We start from the raw sequence: 19,682 nt of genomic DNA on the forward strand, positions 1-19,682 counted from the left end.
TAAGAGCATATTCCCGAGAGCCAATGGTAACTTGTTACAACAGCAGTTAAAGTGGGGGAAAGGTGTGCATGCAATGGGTGTAATTACTCATTACACAAATGTACTGACAGGGTCATCCAGTCCTTGCCTTTCTGTTTGAAGACCGACAGGTTTTTCAAAAGAACTAGCTCAGAAAGGAACGGCTTTTAACTTAAATCATACGGCGTAAGACACCAAATACTACAGGAGTAAATGCATAGTATTCACCAACTTTTTATTGGATAATGCTCACACTTTGCTGACATTAGTCAAAGTGGTGATTTGTTTGAGGAAATGTAAGATAGAGGAGCAAAGCTACCGGCTCTATGGCTTGAAATGAAATTTTTACGGTTCACTTCCCACTTCTTGCACCCCGTCTTTAGCTGAGTGTATAGTCACACTTTTTCACCTGCCACACAAACGGTTCTGCTGACTCAGTGTTGGCAGTGCAATGGCTGAGTTTGACGTCAGGAGGTCGGAGAGCCTGCAGGCCTCAACAGGCAACAATTACAATAACGAGTGCCTCGGTCCTGTAACACATGTTCTAGGAGGATGCAGGATGATGATGTCATGGAATTCTGATAGGAATCACTGTGGTTGTGTGTGTGGAAGTGATGGGACATTTTTTTTCCTCTCCTCGGGAGAAACGTCAACCACCGGAACACAGTCCCCCAGCTCCAAAAATAGACTCAGGTGAACATGAAAGTCCTGGGAACGTGTCAATGGAAAACCTGTTTGTTTTCTGGCATTTCTTAAATGGGAACTTCTGTGCCCAACAGTCAGCGGTCCCAACAGTTTCTTTTCAAGTCATGCTTGTCTGAATTTTGCCTGTAAACATGTGCTGTATAAACAATTGTGAACTTCAGCGTTCATCAAGACTTCAAATCTCAGCTGCATGTATTGCATAAATTAATATGCAAAATGGAATAGGTTGGGTATGTAGTGTTGTAAATCAAACAACCCAAGTTTAAATCATGAATGTGGATGATGAACAGGAGACCAGAGGCAGAACTGGCACAGTCCAGATATGACTGATCATGGAGTCCATACACACGCTGTGCTGTAACAGGGTGAGCCACCCAGTAACCACATTGTTCTAGTAACTGCTGGTAGCTTCTGCTAAGGCTACCCAACCATGAACCTTTTCTTAAATGTTAATATGCAGATAGAAAAATGAAAATATAAAATAAAAATGAATCACTTCCATCTTATCAATATTATTTATTCGTCAACAAAAATCCATAGACAAATCTTTCTCCAAACTTAAGATACACATATAAATATTATAAATAACAATAGATGAATACATTTAAATAAATAAATACAGTGGATTGATACGTTGTCCGCTGGTGGTGCCCAGCACCTCTTTTACACAGAGTTTAAATCTAACAAAGATGGTTTGGAGCAAGGTATTACATTTGGAGCATGGTATTACATTTGAAAATCGCATGCCACAAAAAAATGATGTTCACTGAGAACTTTTTACCCATAGAGTCCATTAAAGGCAATGGAATTTTTCTTTTTGTATTTTTGTATTTTTTTTTTAAGGAAAAACACTGTTAAGGCAATTTTTATATGTGCTGTCACTGCCGAGCTACACAGTAACAGTAAGGTACATGAAAAAACAACAGTAACAGCAACATTTTTCAACCATAATTTATATCTGATATGACCCTTTGTTGTGAAAATGGACTGCATATTGCAAATGATTTCTAATAAACTTCTGTGAATTACACACTTAAAATTACGAAAATATCGAAACAGTTTGCAACAGTCCATGATATCAAGGTAAACTTTGGGAGTAAAGGGTAAAAGAACAAAAGGACTTTGTTTGATGTCATAATACACTTTCCAAGCAGTACTGACATTGCCTTGTAGAGAGAGGTCAGTTTGACACTTTTGTGTTGTGCCCCCAACAATGCTGTACTTCATTACAATCTGTACATGCAACTCTAGATTCCTATGGGATTTTAATCCATGCCCTGGTTGAGAAAAATCTTATTACTATTGGGGGAAAAAATGTTATTCCAGGCTGCTCTTTTCATGGAAATTGCATTATACAAGCTTGACTAAACAGCATTTTTATACAGCCTTCGATGATAATGCTCTTCTGGTTTCCGTGACCAACAGCAACCCTACAATCAAGTGCCTTCTGAAGCAGGTTTGAAATTTGTCAAAAATCAAAAAAGGCTACCTGTAGCTTCAATAACATGTGGATGCAAGAGGTAAAAGGTCTGGTACTGTAGCCTAAGAGATTGTCTTGGTAACATCTTTAAAAAAAAAAAAAACAACAGTGGGTTTTTCAGACCAGCTGTATCAGAGCCCACCTTACCCCTCCACTCCGTCCGCACGCCCTCTCCTCAGCCCAGGGTGCCTGCTATCCGGGGACTGCTGGGGTTCATGGCGTGCAGCACCTGCAGGGGATCGTCGAAGTTGGACGTGATGGTCTCCTTGGAGACGGCGCGGCCGTGCTCGGGCAGCTCCGTGTCCTGGTCGGCGTCCTCCCTGTAGGCCAGCGAGTCGGAGCCCTCGTCAGGCTGCGTGAGCATGCGCAGGGGGTCGGACGGGTCCACCGGCCTGGTCCGCTTCTCCCGGTGCAGCAGGCGCTCCAGGGGCACCGTGTTCTTTTCGGAGAGGAAGAGCGAGTACGACGGCAGGTTCTTCCCCGCCACGTACGCCTGCTTGGCCCCCTCCAGGTTGAGCACCAGGCCGCTGGTGCAGGAGTAGTAAACGTCGTAGTGGTTCTCCAGCAACTTGTGGTGGAAAAGACAGTCGTCTCTGCTGCAGACCTCCTGAAGGAAAACAGAGGAGTTCAGTGATGGGCTTCTGCACATCTGAGAAGATCTCAGTCACCCATTTGTACACAACCGTGGTGTAAAATCCAGCTACGACCAGCTTGAAATGACCAGCTCGAAATATGTCATAAGCTGGTCAAACCATTTACATTTTACATTTTTGTCATTTAGCAGACGCTTTTGATCCAAAGCGACTTACAAGTGCATAGGTTTTTCCACAAGTTAAAGCATCATTTTAAACCATGTTGTGTATGGAGCTGGTCTGAACTTGTCAACCAGCTTCCAGCGGTTTCGAAACCTAGTTTGAGCCGTTTTCAACAGGGAATAGAACACAACATAAGCCAAACAAGTGATGAACGTGGTGTATACTCGTTTGATGTGGACTCTGGTGGTATGTAAATAGCTTGATTTAAAGGTCTGCTTGGGCTGTCATGATAAATAGCCAAGGTGGATCCAGAGGATATTTAAAATAGGACACACTCCCCTCCACAGTGCTTAACAATATAATATTACAAAATAACATTTAGGTTTGACCGTTTAGGGTACTTACAGAGCTGAAAGTATTTCCATCTGCATCCATGCACAAATAGCGGTTACTTTTTACACCAAGTATAGCCAGTCGATCTCTTGCTTCCGATTTCAGCAACATTACACCTGTTTGGGGAAAAAAAGAAAAAAGAAAAACGTGAATTACACTCGTTTTATAGATATAGGCTAATTCATAGTAAATAAGATACCATTAAACAATCTATAAATTAAATTACCGGACTAAGCCGCTTAAAATATACCTATTTCAATGAGATGTATCAGTGTATACTATACCATCAAAGTAACTGCTATAAAACATCAAGATTTTAAATGTGAAAAGGGCTACATAAAGTCGAAATGAATAAACTTACTGTATGAACTTCTGCTCGATGTTTTCCTAACTTGACCATTCAAAGGGATTTCCAAGTAGAAGTTGCTGATGTCCGAAGATGTCTGCAGGTGTACATATCTTTTGGGGTTTCCCCAGTTGGATCCAAGCAGCGGAGAAGGGTTTGGGAAAGAGTCCACAATCCTGAAACACTGAAAAGCAGCCAAGCAGAGAGCGAGGAATGACGAGTGCATGTTCAGGCTAGACACGGCGTTCCACTTGATACACAGTGAGATCCTAGTCCCAACGTAAATGATAAGGTCTAAAAAATAAATTAGTCCAAAAGCTTGATTTGAAGATGAAATGGTCCGCCTTTGGTTATTTCACGCCAGAGACCGGAGTTGATCTGATGTCCCAAAGTTTTGGTGGCGGCTATTTAAAGCCAGCAAGTGCCCCCACCTTCCATCACATCCTTGAGAGAGCGCTCGCCCCCTAAAACAGATGTGTAGTGGTCCCCTGGGCGAAACGGAAGGAAGTAAGGCCCATAGAATCCGAAAGCTTTCCACTACTGTGTTTATTTTGAAGGTAATTGGTCCAGACGCACGCAGCGGTTAGCAATCACCACTTAAAGCGACCTATCACTGTTTTCATCATCCCACACACGCATCCTGGACCCCTTTCCGAGTTTTAAATTTTAGTACGTAATCTATAAGATATTTCAGTGTAGTCTAGTACGAGAACTAGTATTGCATAATGGCCGAGGCAGGCCATAGAACAGTGATCCAAGCAGAATGAAGGTAATACACTTTATTGCAAGTTATTTCCTGTGGGCTTAGTTTTTGGGAAGAATCAAGAATGAATGAAAACAAAACCTTTACGACACGATTACAGGTCGTGAGGCGAACTAAACATTGAAATGATGAAGTCCCGGTTCTGCCTATACCTATAATAATAAGAGATGTTCATGTAGATTATACAAAATGTAGGATTTTTACAATAGTTTGAGTGAGCATCAAATTGGCAAAATGAAGGCAAATCGTAACAAATGAGACTAAACACTAATGTTAGTAAGCAGAAATATAGTTTTCAATGTTCAGGGGAAACATAGATAATATCGGTCTTTTATCGTCTACACTAGCGCTATAGCCAGTTTTTGCGTGCTTATGCTACGGAAGAGCCTGCGGTACGGGTGATTGGCTGTTGAATCCTCTTGAGAATATTCATTTTCTAAAGCTTGCGTTTTACTTGCTCGTTAATTTCCGAAATGTTTTGGTGGTTTAGCTAGTTGTCCACAACACAGATGTTTAAAAAAAAGACCTGTTAGGAGTCTTCATGACTGAGCCTGATAACTTCCTTAGTTTTGCCAAAAGAGGGAGCCATAACTCTAAATATGTCAGGCTATGACGTCCTTTTTTTACGTTCACATTAACCAATACAACCAGTTTAGCAAACAAAATAGGGAAGTGCCAGAATGTGAATTAATCAATTATACCATGTTTTAACAAACATCAAAATTTTTCTTATTTCTCGGTTTACTAATTGTAGTGCTACATTCATTAAATCAGTGGTTCCCAACCTTCATTCTGGGGAACCCCTGAGTCTGCTGGTTTCTGTTCCAACCACAGGTGCAAGCCCAGAATTTTAACAAGCTGACAATTTTTCTCAATTATGTGCTTGTCATTTCTAGTTATTATTAACCCTCTTAGACCACACAGCTTGTTAAAATTCTGCGATTCCAACTCTGGTTAAACCAGCATATACAAGGGGTCCCCTGGACCAAGGTTGGGAATAACTGCATTCAATTATATCCATCAAATATTTTCTTCTTTCTATTCTGTATTGTTTTCCTCAATAATTAATTGGGACTGCAGTCCCATGTTTCAACTGATGATTTTTGTCTCTTAAGTTAAACTAAATCACCAGTGTAATGTACTGTAACAGTCCATCAGTAAGTGGTTTGGGGGTTTGAGCCATACATCCCTATTGGTATTTAACCTGCTGTGTAGTCTCTCAGGAAAAGAGAAACTGCTAAAATGTGAATAAATGAAAATGTCATCACATACTGTATGTGTCCACGCATGCATGTATGCATATTAAGTACTAATAATAGTAATGAACATCATAAAATAGAGGAAAAGGAGCAGTGAGAATGTATCCTTCATTCATCAAGATGTAAAATTAAACACAGCCGCGACCCAATAAAAAACAACCCTTTATTGTTATTTCAGGAATACAGTAGACTGCTGTGCACAGCACATACGTACAAAAATAAAAGGAAAACCATTTTTTTTCATATATTAGTATTCTTACTATCATCATCAGTTTTCAGAAACAAATGATTGAAGAAGTTCTGTTGTTTCCTACTAATTTTACAATCATCGTAACAAATCGGAACTAAGGCAGAAGGTGAGGTATATGTTAACAAAGAGGAGGGGAATCGGAGGAAGCACACCCCCTCCTCAGTGCAGGAATACAAAACTAAGAGAGAACACAAAGGCTGCCGACACACACAGACACACTGCCCCTCTGCGCCCAGGCTCTGACGACCTGCACAGGGCACCACTCCCCATGAAACACACATCAAGCTTTTCGTTTTTGTTCAAACACTTTTCTTTTTTTATGAAGGGTTCTTTTTCGACTAAAAGCATGACTCCTTCATAAGCACTGTCGTTAACTAACTTCAGGACGACATAAACATTTATAAACTCATGGCCTGTCTACGTAGACGCTACGTTGGCCGTTTCAGAGAAATTGTTCTTTATGTTTCCTTAAGCACAATGGCAAAAGACCATAGACAGCTTTAACTTGCTTTTACTCTATGGTGTTTCATGCTGTATGGTATCATGGGATACTGTGCAGAGTACAGCATCATAAACCTCCATGACTGAGAGGAAAGCACTCACATACAAGCATGTCAATGTGAGTTATAAACACTTTCATGGGTACAGTGTCCTGTTGGCCATATGGACCGGCAAAAAAACAAAAAAAAAAAAAAAACAACAACAAAAAAATGTAAAATGAATACATACATGATGGATAAATAAATAAATAAACAAGGTTCTCATCACCTTCATGAACATTCATATCACAGGTGTTATTTTTCATTTGTTTTGTAAAAAAAAAGCAACACGAGGGCCAGAAAGGAACCGTAAGAGAGGTCTCCAGAGCAACATCACAAATCCTTCAGCGCTACGCGCTCCATTTGCACTGTGCCGTGAAGTCGCATCCCAGACGAACCCAAAGCAGTTAGGTTCTGCACTTTCTCTCCTTTCAAATGCACACGACGCTGTTCAAGTGCACATTCGCAAACCATCATTTTCAGCAGCTCCTCAACGCTGATTGCCGATCAACCGCTAGGTCTAACACGGTACCCTTCTCTCTTCAGACTCAAAGCAGGGTCAAGACACAAGGAAGCACGGGTTACCCTTTTCTCTTAACAGTTGCAGAGTTTCTATTTCTACAGGTTCTAAAAGTAAATGTATGACACAAACTCAACAATGTGCTTAACCATTCTTTTCACTGATGGACATCCAGAGTCCCAAGCATCACCCAACTTTTGGTATCCAGTTAAATTCCTTAAGCAGACCATGTTCGTAGCACCCTCTCCTCTCTAAGTGTCCATTGCACTCTTCTACTTCACATGCAGAGACATAAGACTGGACCCCATCAGCACAACAGATGATAAATGATTTCCTTTTTTTTTTTTAGGGTAAATAAGCTTATCAGAACTGAACATAAGTAGTAAAAGTAATTTTGCATGTTTGACTATTCTTCAGAATCCAACTGCTGTGTTAAATTAGGCTGTCTGGCTTCTATACAGATTGTTCCTATTTAAAAATAAATACATGTACCAGTTAAGCTGATGCCAAATACTTTTTGATTCCAAAAACACCCCATGCACAGTGAGACTGGTACATGGGCCCCTCCCTATCACGGTCACCCACAGTTTCCTCTGTCTTTCCTTGACTCCTGACATCTCAGTTACATTGTCTGCAAATCTGCTACACAGACAGATATGGAGTTACACCCCTGGGGAGGGACACAATGTCTGGTGGGGAGTTCTGTCTGAATGCCTCCTCCAGGTCACCACAAGTTCCCCCAGCCCTTGTCTCCCCTCACCCCAAAAACACCCCCCCCCCCCACTCCCTGCGTCAGACACCTGTCCGTGATCATCCACAGGGGATTATCTCTTTAAATAGCAGAGCAAGACAATCCCCAAACTGCAGTAAACCGATCTCATCAAAGCTTTCAGCGGCTGCCGCAGACGCAGAGCATGATGGGAAAGCGGAGGCTTTCTGTGATTTGGCACTTTTTCCTCTCCCGTACTGCATCGAGCCTGCAGGTGTCCCCTCCTGAAAGGAGTTAGACACGCACCAGAGTGAGCACCAAGCGGCTGCCATTTCACAGCTACAGAGACATGGGTGTGCCCGCTGTTGAAGAAAGCACTCGGATTTCACCGCATTCTGACCCAAATGTAAATTCTGACGTCAGGTTCGTTTTCAGAACTGACCGTGCATAGGAACAAGCAATTATCAGGTGTTCAGAGATGACAGTGCTGTTCTTTACTGTAGTAAAGAGCCAGTAATGCCAGACACTGATAAGCGCACTGTGACCAGTAACGCGACAGCAGAGAGAGGAAGTCACTCATCATCCGCACCACAGCAGGAGTTCCAGGATCAGCCCCGTCTTTTTCTCCAAGCCATTACGAACGCATTAGCATTTACAGCAAATATAATAGATGCAGTATCTCCGATTCAATCATCCGTGCAGGGTTTTTAATTTTTTTCTCTCTACATTTTCATATACTATATCATCAGTATTGGGGGTTTTTTTTTTTTGAGCTGTGCACTTTGAGTCAATGAATTAAGGAACAGACTGAGACGTTTCGAGGGGATACAGAAGTAAAGTTAACAGGGGCGACCAGCAGAGATGCAGCCCAGAACGCAGAGGTGCAGAAGAGCCTGGGTGTCTGACCTTGGTCTAAAAATGGATTAAACGGGGAGGGAAGGTCCCGGCCACTGCTGGAATCTCAAGGCCTTTGCTGACCATGGCTTTTACGGTGACAACTGCCCCGAGGAACGTCTGCTCAGGTATTTGGGAAGTAGCCTGTTGCCCCGATGGGATCCACATTCTGCTGGGGTTAAACAAACATCGGGTGCCGCGTGCACTGCCCCATAATCTTTTTTTGGGTTAAAGTAGGCCTGTGCACAAAAGAGGACAGTTTGGGGGTGTAAAGTGGGCTCGGGTTCAACGAGAGGGTGGATTTGTGGTACAAAACTGCCAGCGTCTGGGAATCCCTGAAGACCTGCCCCGTCTCTCTCTGTCTTTTCTATCTGTACATAACGTCCTCTGACATCCCATAATTTCCACTTTGGCTAACCACAACCAGTGTGAACATCACCTTTGCCATTGGAGAACTGTGCTAGAGCATATTCTCTTGACTAGGGAGGCTGGTGCCAATACCAGTCCTGTATCCTGCATTTTTTTTCACAAAGCACTTTTTCACAAACATTAAACTGTAGAAAAGGTGCATGAGACCTATTGCAGTGATCTAAATATCAAAACCATCATTGATAGTCAGATTGTGCAACCTGAAATACGTTTAGGCATTCTCAATCATGTAATAAGCAATATAAATCTCCTGTTTGACTCCAATATTTTATATAATTATTATTTACATAACATTAGCTTAGTAGACACCCATTTCTAGAGTGACTATCAGTGTTTGCAGTCCTACATTTAATACAATATGTGACCGAACATTTACTGGAGCAGTGTGGGTAAAATTCCTGCCTAGCTCAAGAGTATGACAGTAATATTCAAATTCATGGGTAGCAATGTTTCAGCCATGTTTCAAGAAATTACAGCTTTGGGTTCCTCTGGTCTCTGTCCAGTCCATATTCTCCATTACTTAATTTAATCTAATTATTGAAAAGAAGAAAAATCTAAACTGAAGATAGTCCTGGCCCTCTAGGAATTGGGCCAGAGCAGCTCAGGGTGTCCGAGAGTCACGTGGCTTGCATGTCAACCCTATTTCTGACCGCGGGGTGCGTTTCTCGCATGCAAGCAGAGGGGCCGCAAGTGGCAAAGCTAAGGCACCACCTCATTGCAATGGCAAGGGAACCGAGTTTAAGTGCTTCCATTTCCCCACATTACAACGACAATGGCAACACAGTGTGGAAAAAAAGCGAAACATTCCGGCTCCTGATGGGTTTAAAACAGAAAGCATAAAGAGTTAAGCGGACATTCGATTCAGCATAACTTCATGCATCATTTCTCAGTCAGGAGGTGGCTGTTTGAGGTAATAAAAAGTATCCATTTCACTTGTAAAAGCTGAGGATATCAGTCATGACCAGTGACAGGGTGAAGTCTCTGCCAGCTATGGCAAGCACCCATATAAAGCAAAGAGGTCAGCAGTGCCTCTCACTCCTTATATAATGATAATAAAATAATAATAAGCAGCAAAGTATGGCATTTACATAAGTTCTAATACAAAGTGAGCTACCCAAATATACATATATAAAGACAATAAATACTATTATATATAGTTGTGTTAGTTTCGCAGTCAATTTGTATTTGTGTATGCGTGTGTTACCTTGGAGAATGTCCACATGTGCAAATGAGTGAGTTATTGCGAGTTTGACTCATATTCTCGGGAGGAAGTGGGTGACGGTCATGGCGGTGGTGGCTTTGTTGCCTCTCTTCAGTCTCCCGTGCTTGCTGAGGGCGATGTAGAAACCCTTGTAAACGAAGGACTCGTAGGCGTTGTAGTTATTTGGCAGCAGGATTTCCTTGAACTTGCATTCGTCATGGAAGACTGCCTGGAAATGGCAAAGGAAATGGCCTCTGAGAAATGCGGCACTGACAGCACAGACAGGGTACTTCAGTGAACAAGTGCAGATCGTCATTTGAGAGACACAGGCACACATACTCACACACAGACATTGCACATGTGCACACACATAGTGACACACACACATTACACGTGTACACACACTCACACACATGCACACACGCACTACACGTGTACACACGCACACACAGACATTGCACATGTGCACACACATAGTGACACACACACATTACACGTGTACACACACTCACACACATGCACACACACACACATTACACGTGTACACACACAGACATGCACAGACCAAGCACACACACACTCACACACAGGCACATGTCCATATGTACACATGCACACATGCAAACACGGAAACTGTATTCATAAACCCAAGTAAACCACACATACAGTAATTTATGCCAGTGTTTCAGAACCTTTTGCTTCCACGCTTCCATACAGATTTACAATCAAAACTATCAAAAGTCAGCAGCGTTGATGATACATGTCAACAGTAGGCCTAAATGTTCTTTTGGGGTTTTAATGAAGTGATATGCATTTTAATTACATTTATCTTGTCTTTTGTGAAAGGGATTTGTTCATTTAATTCAAAATTAATTTGAACTTTTTTCATTTGGATTTTTCACAGGGCACACTTGATCTTGCCTGACGGTACACTGCTTGGGAAATTCTGCTTTATCCGTACAGTCTGCATACTGTACAAAAACATTTCTGTATATACAATACACATATAAACATGCACATTCATGTACACTTTCCATGTATATACAATACACATATAAACATGCACATTCATGTACACTTTCCACTATTCCATTCTTAATATTTTTTTAGTTTGTTCGTCACATTTCTGAAGAGGATATTCAACAATTCAAACACATCCCATTATCCATGAGGGAAACATTTTAATGTGCATCTTTAGTTCCCTTGGAAAATTATGTAATTATAGTTTTTCGCCAATAATTTACTGAATTTCAAATGTCCTGCATGAGATTGTCTACTTCCTGTGCTTATTTTACCAAAGCATCACATATCCTTAAAAAGACAAGTGAAATGGTACCAAATATGGAACAATGTGGACAATGATGGACAATTATAGTGATATGGTATGCACACAAATATAATACGTACCAATGAATGGTTATTTTTCTTAGTAAAGTTTGAGTCTCTGTTGTGCAGATATTACTATTTCCATTGGACAAATAGTTCATAAGTACATTTATGGTAATAAGTATATTTAAAAGTAGATATAGCAGCCAGGAATGTATATCATATGTAAATGAAGCAGAATGCGGTAGTGTGTGTGTGTGTGTGTGTGTGTGTGTGTGTGTGTGTGTGTGTGTGTGTGTGTGTGTGTGTGTGTGTGTGTGTGGATTTTGCTTTAGCAATAGATGGAAGCAAAACCTTTCAATCCACGGGGGCTGTATTCCACAGTGCTCAGAACCGATGCTGAAACTGTCTGTGGAGATTTTATTCACAGCCCTGACGCAAGCCTCAGTGGAACTGTCTGCAGGATTCTTTTCCTTTTTTCTCTTTGGGTTGAGGCATGGCATGCAGGAAAATGTCTGGCATCCCCCACACCCACCCCACCCCACCCACACCACCCCATCCACACCAAGGACTGTAGTCAACGCAGAAGCCCAAGCACAACCAATTATTTAAAAAATGCAGTATGCACACTCTTATAGCTGTCTGAATAAACACACGTACAAAACAAGATGTATGTAAAGGCATCTAAAGTCGAGTCAAGTTAGAGTCAGATGATTGGTTTAATTTTTACAGTGTAATTGATTAAAAAGCCTGGACTTTAAATTCAAAGTAAGATAATGATAAACTCTCAAATCAAGGCGACATGGTGAACTAGATAGAACACTACTTTAAGTTTCTGCAACACATCATGTGATTACCACACTGGAGGAATCTGGCATGCCTAGATTCTATGCGGTGACAGCTAGTACTACGAGAGAGGATGCGCGAACGGGCCAGCTAAGGTTTAGGACCACAAGCCAGTATAGCCTACCTGCGTTTACTATGAGATTTCAGCGTCGTTTAGTAAGCGCGTTAGGACCGTTATTGGTCCCATCGCGCACATTGTAGGCATATGTGTACATTAATTCTGGAATATCGTAGGCATATGAGTGCATTAATTATGGACTTATGGAATTCAGTCAAACAGTGACACCGAAGCAGGCAGTTCATCCTCATTGTAGCTATGGGCTACGTAATCAAATCACTTCTGGAGAAAGAGTCCCGTGAGACCGCTCGCGAAGATAATGTCATCAGCAACGACTGGGCTGATGCAATTGTGTATTCATTATTTCTTTAAAAGCCCCTTTCCGCTAAATCAGTCTTTTCAGCGTACCAACACCAATGCAACAAACGTGTTGTATGAAAGCCAAAAGACAAAGGGCGTTAAAGCCAACATAATCCGTCGTCATTTAGAGATTGCACAGGCCTACCTTGTTTCCCACAAGCGATTACTATCATTACAATATCGGGAAGGAAAGTTGCCATATTATCACTATTCGCAACATTATTTCTTATAGTAAATTATGGATCTCTATTAATGGTTGTAATTAGGCTTCATATATTCATCGTGAAGGCTATGCCATATAAAACATTCGCAGTGCATCATTCTGCTTTATGCTAGCTACGTGTATGAGCATTCATTCATGCACCTTGCTTTTTAGCTAATGAACATACATGCATAGGCTACATGCATACATACAAAATTGAAAATGTCAGTTCCTTTGCGTCTCTAGGCTAAATCAACGCATATAGTCACAGACGTTTTCATTCACAGCAATATCAAACTCATTGCAAATAGATACATTCATAACACATACTAGCCAAGCTATTGCACCATTTTAGACAATCTTTCTGAGACTGCATAACAATTAGGCTACAAAAGGGAATAATAATTTCGCACACCTACCGTTCCGTATAACCGTCCTCTGCCGCTCATTGCGACAAACTTGTCACTTTCCACCCCAAACAAGCTAACCACTCCTCGGTCTACCGTGGAGATCTCTATTAGACCTATTCAGACAAAGCATCAATTAGGCTATACATTGCAAAATAAACCAATCAGTTCGGCAGAACATAGCCCGTGGAATAAACAATGGCATGCACTGTGCAGCAGTGGGTGTAACCTTGCAGGTTGCTTCCTTAAATGCATTGCCTTTGTCCTGGACAGTATTCACACTGCAGATTTATACGTCTTATTCATAAGAATATCAATCATAACGGTTTCCGATGTGCAGATCTATCCGTTTCTGGGCCGCAGAAGGAGCCGGTGTAAAAATAAGTTGGCGTCTAAATTCGTCCAAGCATTCATGTCATGTTTGAGCCTGGGAAGATATTTAGCACTGATGGATACGGGGTTTTTTAATAGATTGTCTTTGCTTTAGGAGACATCCAATGCTGCCTATGCGGCCGATTAAATATCATGCAAAATAACAAGGATACAGCTGCGGTTCGAGTCGCAATTACTTGCTACTGCTCGTGTTATGTGTCTATTGCATTCATTTCTGGGAGAAACTCACTGTACTGGTTTTCATTATGTACACCGTTTATCTTGCCGTCTGGGAGGACCTGAAGGTGGAACCCGATGCCCACGTTGCAGTAAAGCCTCCGCACTCTCTTGATGCCCAGCAAATAGTCACTCTCCCAGTTCAGGTCCGATTTCTCCCCTGAGACCCCCAGAATGGAGCGGGAGAACAGGGTCTCCCATCTTTTCTCCAATAAAGTTGCATTAGTCCTGCTTGGAATCGGATATGATGACACAATCCCCACTAGGAACCCCAGGAGAACAATCGCAGTCAACGTCCAGTGCGTGCTGGCCTCGCAGGACATACTGGTGAGAAGCCTTTGCGCAATGGCCATCCGGTTTACCTTCGGGGCACGTGGTCAAAATTAATGGCCCTAAAAATACCACTCTTCTTGTTTTTCTTCCTTCGGCATGGTGGCAGAGGCTTATTTTTGGAAGGCAGATCAGGGTTTCGGGCATGAAACGAAAGCCCGAGAGCAGTGGAGTAGAAAACGGAGAGAGCGCGGCAGAGCTTGAGGTGGTGATGGTGATGATTACCATGTTTTGCAGCTCCGCGCCTCTCTCGACAGGCAACGCTGGCTGTGGAGAACGCCACTCACCAAAAACCTATTTCACCTTGCCGGGTGCCCGCATTTTTATATGACATCACTCTGACTTCACGCTGCCCCATGGAATAAAGTAGGAGGGGAAGGGAGGGGAGGGGGAGAGAGAGAGAGGGAGAGAAAGTTGCAAGCCAGCAAGAGCTGAAGCGCTGAACTGCAATGTCAAGTCTGCTGGGAGTTCAATCGAATGCTGTCACTCTACATGGGAGACGGGGAGAGAACCCTCATTGGCCGGCTGTGAGCGATCATGGGATGTGATGGGCACTTTGGCAGAGCCCAAATTGGGCTGGTGGTCATATGTCTGACGGGCTGCCGCTTCCTTATTTAGAATGGAGGTGTAAAAACAGTCCAGCAGTCACCGGAGAGCAATGGCAATCCTGTGAGCCACTTCCTGTGCTGTTTATTCAGGAAGTTTACATTGCTATATATTTTAAATGCCTGTCTTTAGAATTTAGATTTTTTTAAACAAATTGGAAAAAACAAATAGTCTCACAACACATTATTTGTCAGCACTGTCAAAAGGAAAGGGGAGAAGTGTGGCATTTTATTCTTGAGCCTAATACCATCGTCAGTAATGTTTGCACGTCACTGGATAGGGTGCTTCCTCACGCGCTCCCCCGGGGAGTTATGAAGCAAAAAAAATATAGTATTCCTTGGCAAGAGAGCAAAGTATTCTTCGCCGAAGAGCGGCGCTGTTTCATGCAAAATGCTACATCAAGAATCCCATCGATCCTGACTTGCTGTCACCTATCGCTCATTCTGCTGGTGCCAAGTTAACATCAGATGAAACAATTATGCCAAAGCAATGCCAAATGCGGCATCATTTTAGTGTACAATACCTCATAATATACAACACGTTAGTCTCCATCTCCGAGCGCAAGATGGCGTTTGAGCCCAATCATTATAACAATTAAGTCAGATGAACAGGACGATTTAATAATAAGAGCACTGCTAAATTGCTAAAGCAACACTTCCCATTTCAATGCAGCAAAGCAGATTGTGATGTACAGCCCCCGAAAGGCTAAAGAAAACGCATTAGCGCCTCGTTGTTACAATTAATTTATTATTAATTTCAGTACAAAAAAAGTTATTGCGAATGTTTAATCACATACAACAGAATGAAATGATCAGTTTGATTTTGTGTTTCAAAGCATTGCAATTTTCTTTTGAGGATAAAACGCTAATGTACTTAAAAACGTGAAATAACCAGGGAACCTGGGTCATATTTTAGTACATCCACAAATACATAAAAATAATGTAAATTATTATTTTTTCTTTATTGTGAGAGGATCCCTGATTTGCCACATATTTCTAGACTACGAATAAAACATAAAAATCCCAGAGCAGATTATTCCCTGCAGGAAAAAGGAGACCAGTGACATTTTAAAAGTGATACAGACAGTTGAAACCAATGAAGAACAAACTATTGGAATGAACTTGGCAAAACACAAAACAGCAAAGTCTTTAAAATGCAATGTGTGGAAGACATCTTTTGACAGAAACACGATGTCCACGTTAACCAAGCCTATACGTTTGTACCCTGAATGGGCAAACTACTGTGCATTATTTATCCTGTAAACACTACGTTGTCAACTGGAACGAGTCTCTACATCGGTATGCTATAGACCACAACATAGATCAAATTAATTAAACAAAAAATAAAACCAAACACTGCAATTAATGAATTTACGATTATAATACCCCTGCGCATTATGTAGATTGTTACGAAGAAAACAAAGCCCTTTGGATCATGTCTGATACATTCTTTTTAAAAATAAGGGTGTATGTATTATCTGGCAACAGTGAATGGAAAAATCATTTTGAATAAAAATCGTCTTATACATGGGCTATTTCTCCATGCGCAGTTTTCAACCAAAGAAATTCAATCATAGTGAACCACAGTTGTCAGATTGTGAACATGTTGTTTTTTTGCACCATTGTTCAACATTTTGGCTTCAATGCGTTGACCTGAGGGAAATAGCCAATATTCTTTGGTGTCACAATATGACAGAAAAGTGTACAACGCACGAATAAACATACACTAAAAATTGTACACTAAAACTTGAGGCAGGTCCTGGCTCCAAAAAGACTATCCCCCACGTAACACACTAGTGTAAGATAAAGGGGGACTACTTTCCTAACGAAAAATATATCCATATATCCGGTAATATATCATGTAAGAGTGTCTGTAGACAAAATAGTCTTATTTCAGCTTTCTAATCAATAAAATACGGACGCCCTATTGTTATGAAATAGCTATTATTATAACAATCCATGATCATATCAATTTATCAATTTATTTGAATAGCGGCTGTGTTGTAAGCAGCGTAACAGAATGCGGATCAATTGGCAAAGCTTTGTGCAAGTGATGACGTGGTCACTGGGAGCAGCAGTGGTTTACCAGACAAGCACTCTGATATCACACAAGAAATAAAAATGGAGGAAAACAAATAAATTATGATGCTGAAAATGAGTTTTAGACCATCTATACAAAAGAAACAATAATTTAATTTCTTTTCACAGAAATACCCTTTGCCCTTACACCTTCATAGATGTGACACAAAAGAAGGCAAATACGTTGTAATATGTGCTTATTATTTTTTAATAATAAATATATAGCAATTTACAAAAAAAAGTTTCCATTTGTTTAGGCACTTTATGAAATATTGAACTTTGTTTTCCCAGTCTGTTAATACACATGTTCCAAGACAAGAGTATTTTATACAGCTGAGGAAACACTGTATTGAAATGGCAACACAGTATTATACTGTAAATATCAAAATATCATTACTTACAAAGGACATAGATTATCAAAAACAAGAAGACTGAATGGTAGAGATTAGGACACTGTGCAATTCAAATTCAGAAACGGACAGTCTAGTGTTGCCGAAACCAAGAGAAACCGTGGCGAAGCATATGAACACGGCCGCGCAATGACTGGCAAAACGATTCCAAATCCAGCTCCAGCCGTTATTCTGGACGCAAATCCTCTCTTATTCACACACAGTCCCTCAGTTGGTTCAGAAGACGCATTACAGGACAGTTTACCTTCCAGAAAAATTTGGCATGCTCTCTCCAACTCTGTGTATTGACTTGAATATTTGTGCCCTTTTAACTCCCTGTCTGGCTTGATACTGCGCCTCACCTTCAGGGGGCAACACACAAGCATGTACGCGCTACCAAACAATTTAAACTTACAGAACATGCTGTGAGATATTCAGTAGCAGAAAAATATCGTCGCTGGCCAACAAGAAGAGATGTTGCCACCAAAGCCAAATGATTGTACCACTCACATTCATAGCTGATTGACTGATACGGTGTACCAAGAATGACAATGAATGCATTTAAAATAGTATACTGGAAAAATAACCAAAACACACATTTAAGAAAACTACCTGACTGAAAAAAGGTAACAGCTCACCTGCATATGCAGGAAAAAGTCTTTAGATACATGGTGGCACCTGAAATTTGTGAGCAGCCTGTCAGCCGGCTGAAGTTACCGTGTATGTGGCAGTGTGTGTATGTGTGTGTGTGTATGTGTGTGTGTGTGTGTGTGTGTGTGTCTTATCTGTCACAATGATTTTGTGGCTTCTGGCCTCTCATTTTTGGCACCACACATCCAGCCATCCACTACATTTAGGCATTTACCAGCTATACTTCACTAATTGTATACTGAAAATGACAAATGACATTCCTCCACTGGCCCACAGTTGACATCACAAAGAGGTGCATACAGTACAATTCCAGGATGTGATTCCAAACAGAAAACCGTCATCATTCCCAAAATACTGTTAGCATGACAGCTGGTCTTTTATTATGGTAATTTAATGTGGGCTGGCAATTGTAGTGCCTAAAAACCCCTCTATAACTATTTGGGACTGGTCTTGGATCTGAACTGAGCCAATCATAGATCCACTTAGCAAAAAGGGAATAAATACAGATCTCTCTCTCACTCATTCTCTCAAGCACAAACATAAACGCACACACGCAAGCGCACACAACGTGCGCGCACACACACTCACCCACCCCCAAAGTAATAAGAAAATTAAATTAGTTAAAAAAACTAAAACAAAAATCATTGAAATGCCAAATGTTTTTCCACCCATAAACCCAGTTCATGCTAGCAACACTCCAGGCACACGGGTGACCTCACCCAAGCAGGTTGCATAACAATTTCCCATAGGGATATAAATATATGCTCTTATATACAAAAATATATACAGTAAAACTGCGCTTTACATAAAAACCTAAACAATATAAAGGACCTTTTGAAACGTAGTTGGATCTTGTGATGTACACATACAAACTTAAAATTTTTGAAAAAATGTGACTTGAAATTTCTGTGGTCCAGGATGGCCTTTTCTGTTGTTGTTTTTTTTTTTTTTAGTGGCTGATGATGTTTGGGGATGAGATCCATTCATTTATCATGACTGCAGTCATGGCTAGGGCAACACACCCCCCAGATAAAAACACACACAACCCACCCACACACTATGAAGAAGCAGGATCCGGTCAGCAGGTGGAGTGAAGGCCCTCCCTCCTGCCAGCGTGTCCAATCCGCCGGGAGAGGGCATCGTCAGGCACTTTCAGCAATCAGAGCCCCACACCCCCGCTCTGACAGAATCTGAGGAGGCAGGGAGTGGCCATCTTGCCATGCGCTTCTCAGACCCCTGCAAGACCTGGTGACTGGCAGACAGACTGTAGATAAGGGAGGTATAAAAAGATCCAAGGCTACCTGAGCAGAAAGCCAAAAAGGACGGTTCTCAGTCACATGACCAGCACTGTCCATCAGGGCTGGGATGAGGTAAACTTCAGACGGGACTGACTAGGGGATCGTGCCAATAAAAAATACAAATAATTAAATAAAGAATACAATATTTTAAAAGGACAAAGCTTCTGCAGAAACAGGCAAAAGGAGACACACCTTTTCAGACAGAAGGCAGTAGTGGACACACACTCACAACACACTCCCTGCCCAAGCTCCTCCACACAC

The 19,682-nt window shown here is 41.5% G+C and overlaps 3 protein-coding genes across 6 annotated transcripts in view; all 3 read right to left on the reverse strand.

Moving 5' to 3' along the window:
- Positions 1 to 1,224: 1,224 nt before the first annotated feature.
- fgf23 (fibroblast growth factor 23) lies at positions 1,225 to 10,399 on the reverse strand. Of its 2 annotated transcripts, XM_061252002.1 has the most exons (4): positions 10,265 to 10,399; positions 3,713 to 3,881; positions 3,364 to 3,467; positions 1,225 to 2,810 (listed from the first exon to the last, which is right to left on the reverse strand). In XM_061252002.1, the coding sequence occupies exons 1-4, from the start codon at positions 10,280 to 10,282 to the stop codon at positions 2,379 to 2,381; spliced, it is 723 nt and encodes a 240-aa protein (XP_061107986.1). In that variant the 5' UTR covers positions 10,283 to 10,399; the 3' UTR covers positions 1,225 to 2,378. The 2 variants fall into 2 exon arrangements, with proteins under 2 accessions (XP_061107986.1, XP_061107985.1); XM_061252001.1 differs by lacking the exon at positions 10,265 to 10,399 and having other exon boundaries at positions 3,713 to 5,735.
- On the reverse strand, positions 5,869 to 14,824 carry fgf6a (fibroblast growth factor 6a). The gene is made up of 3 exons (XM_061252003.1): positions 14,083 to 14,824; positions 13,473 to 13,576; positions 5,869 to 10,490 (listed from the first exon to the last, which is right to left on the reverse strand). Exons 1-3 carry the CDS (start codon positions 14,420 to 14,422, stop codon positions 10,314 to 10,316), a joined length of 621 nt encoding a protein of 206 aa, XP_061107987.1. The 5' UTR covers positions 14,423 to 14,824; the 3' UTR covers positions 5,869 to 10,313.
- A 908-nt stretch (positions 14,825 to 15,732) lies between these two features.
- The window catches only part of LOC133135821 (solute carrier family 45 member 3), a 31,396-nt gene continuing 27,446 nt past the window's right edge, over positions 15,733 to 19,682 (reverse strand). For all 3 annotated transcript variants that reach the window (XM_061253108.1, XM_061253107.1, XM_061253109.1), the window contains one exon: positions 15,733 to 19,682. This exon is cut by the window's right edge and continues 590 nt beyond it. The gene's annotated coding sequence lies outside the window, so the exon portion shown is untranslated.

Source organism: Conger conger, chromosome 8 (genome assembly GCF_963514075.1).
Source record: "Conger conger chromosome 8, fConCon1.1, whole genome shotgun sequence".
Lineage (NCBI taxonomy): Eukaryota > Metazoa > Chordata > Actinopteri > Anguilliformes > Congridae > Conger > Conger conger.